The sequence below is a fragment of the Morone saxatilis genome, unplaced genomic scaffold, assembly GCF_004916995.1.
Source record: "Morone saxatilis isolate NCDOM2014 unplaced genomic scaffold, NCSU_SB_2.0 Contig0, whole genome shotgun sequence".
Taxonomy (NCBI): Eukaryota; Metazoa; Chordata; class Actinopteri; family Moronidae; genus Morone; species Morone saxatilis.
Window position 1 is genome coordinate 13,428,266 of NW_023339650.1, and position 2,032 is coordinate 13,430,297.

The window sequence follows — 2,032 nt, forward strand, 5'->3', positions numbered from 1 at the left end:
CCCCCAGACCTCACACAAGACTTCAGCGGCTTCCAGCTCCTGGTGGACGTGGCCCTCAAACGGGCTGCAGAGATGGAGCTGCAAGCCAAACAGCTGGTCTCCTAAAGGGAGAAAGTGACAGAAGAAGAAGAGGAGGGAATAGAGACTGACTTTGTGTCTCAACTATGGATCTCCCCTGAGTTCAGTGACTTGTCTGCACGCAACAGAGAACAAATCCACATGAAAGCCTGATCATTTCTATTTTTGGTATACCAATCAAATTAATGAGGATGTTTTTTTATGAAAAAAAAAAACTATCGAGGTGCCTTGGCTGTAAGTTGTTTATTCATTTCACGTACATGCGTATGTATCTACACGTGTATCTTATTTGCACACGGGGACCAAAAATGTTATCAGAGAAATGCTGCCTGTCTTATGTCTTTCCATTATACTGTTTATCATTGTAGAGAACGGAGCAAGAGCTAGAGTCAGCCCCTCCTCCACTGACCAATCGAACGGATTGGTTGCATCCACGCGTTTACTGTTTTACATTTCAGAGATCAGTTCATGATTAGTCTGCCTCGTTTGTTTGCACACTAAAGGCAGAGGAAGGTCATCTCAGTGTCTTAAACATACTTTGCTCTTGGCATCTATGACAAACTTATTCACTACTGTAGTAATGTTATGTGTTTTCATGAGTACAAGTATAGTTTTGATTTTGTAATTTACTTTTAGCTATTTTTAAGAAAAAACCTCTATGCTTTTTTTTTTTACTCTTTTTTTTTTTTTTTTCCTCCCACCAAGGGATATTTCAGATGACCAATGTAGCAGGTTCTTAGTCGGAGCCTTCATCCCATCACTCAGCGAAAACGACGGCCAGTGGACTGGAAAATTAAACACTACAGATGTCTTTTCTGCATTTGCTGTTTTACAAACCTGACAAAGACAGCATTTATGAAATCACCAAAAAAGCATTTTCATGTATAATAGGACCATGTGTATAGTTAATGTGACATGATGCCCAATGATGTGATTTCTTTTCATACTGTGCAATGTTTGTGGCAAATAGGGATCACATGGGATTCAAATAAAGTTTTGTTTTTCTACATCTCAGAATTGATCGTTTGGTATTTTCCCTCCTTGCGGATCAGTTGGATCACTTAAATCTAAGGCGCATTTATACAGGCCGTATTCTTGTAAATCCCACTGAACTTTGTGAAGATTACTGATTCATCCCTCTAGGATAAGGAGAGTGTATTGAGTCAGAATGTTCAGTAAATAAAAGCAGTGAGTAAGGGAGGACAGAAATAGTATAGCGCTCATGCCTTTCCACAGGCTACCGTTAGGCATTCAGAGACATTCCTGTGTGTGAGAGGTTTACAACGGCTCCTGCCAATTAGCATAATCCTGCATAAATTAACACGCGCATACAGCAGACGTCAACAGTTTCTTGCCAGCGGGGCTTTATGTGGGGCTGTGTCTCAATAGAGTCAATGTAAGGCAGCTTTCAACCGAGTACGCTGGCTCGTTCAAGGCGAAGAGGACAGCTGTTCCCTTCTGGTCCTGCTAAAGCTGTTCTATTGGCCTCAATAGGATTTGTTGTCTATTTGCAGAGACAGTCACCCTTTCATTTATTACAAGTTGTTCTCTGAAGCTCAACACCAATCTATTTTTCAGTTTTGAAAGGAGTAAAAACCTGCTGAGGTTGTCTTTTGTTTCATTAAAAAAACAAGGGAGAATCAGTTCTCCATTAATCCGTTAGCTACAATATGTTGGTTTATCAGAGTAATCCTGTCCCTGCTGGTCATCAACAAATGTTCAGAATGTATTTTGAGTGTACCACCATTTGTCAGATGTTACCTATCCAAAGTTTTGGGGTGGAGGTTGGGTCCAAAGTTGGGAATGTAATCACTAATAAGGGCTTAAACAGACCTCCAGGCACACAGCGGGCAGTTGTAGCCCACCATGGTAGGCCATTTGAAAGATAGACAGACCCAGGGCCAGGCTTTATACAAAGACGAAACCCACTTCCGACCCCCCCCCCCCCCCCCCC

At 41.8% G+C, this 2,032-nt stretch overlaps 1 protein-coding gene across 1 annotated transcript in view; it reads left to right on the plus strand.

Annotated features, from left to right (window-relative positions):
- tgif1 (TGFB-induced factor homeobox 1) overlaps positions 1 to 1,095 on the plus strand; it is a gene marked incomplete in the record, with an annotated part of 4,748 nt that extends 3,653 nt beyond the window's left edge. Inside the window, 1 exon segment of the mRNA XM_035656016.1 lies at positions 1 to 1,095. Within this exon segment, the coding sequence (XP_035511909.1) occupies positions 1 to 105 (105 nt within the window).
- Between the last annotated feature and the right edge of the window lie 937 nt (positions 1,096 to 2,032).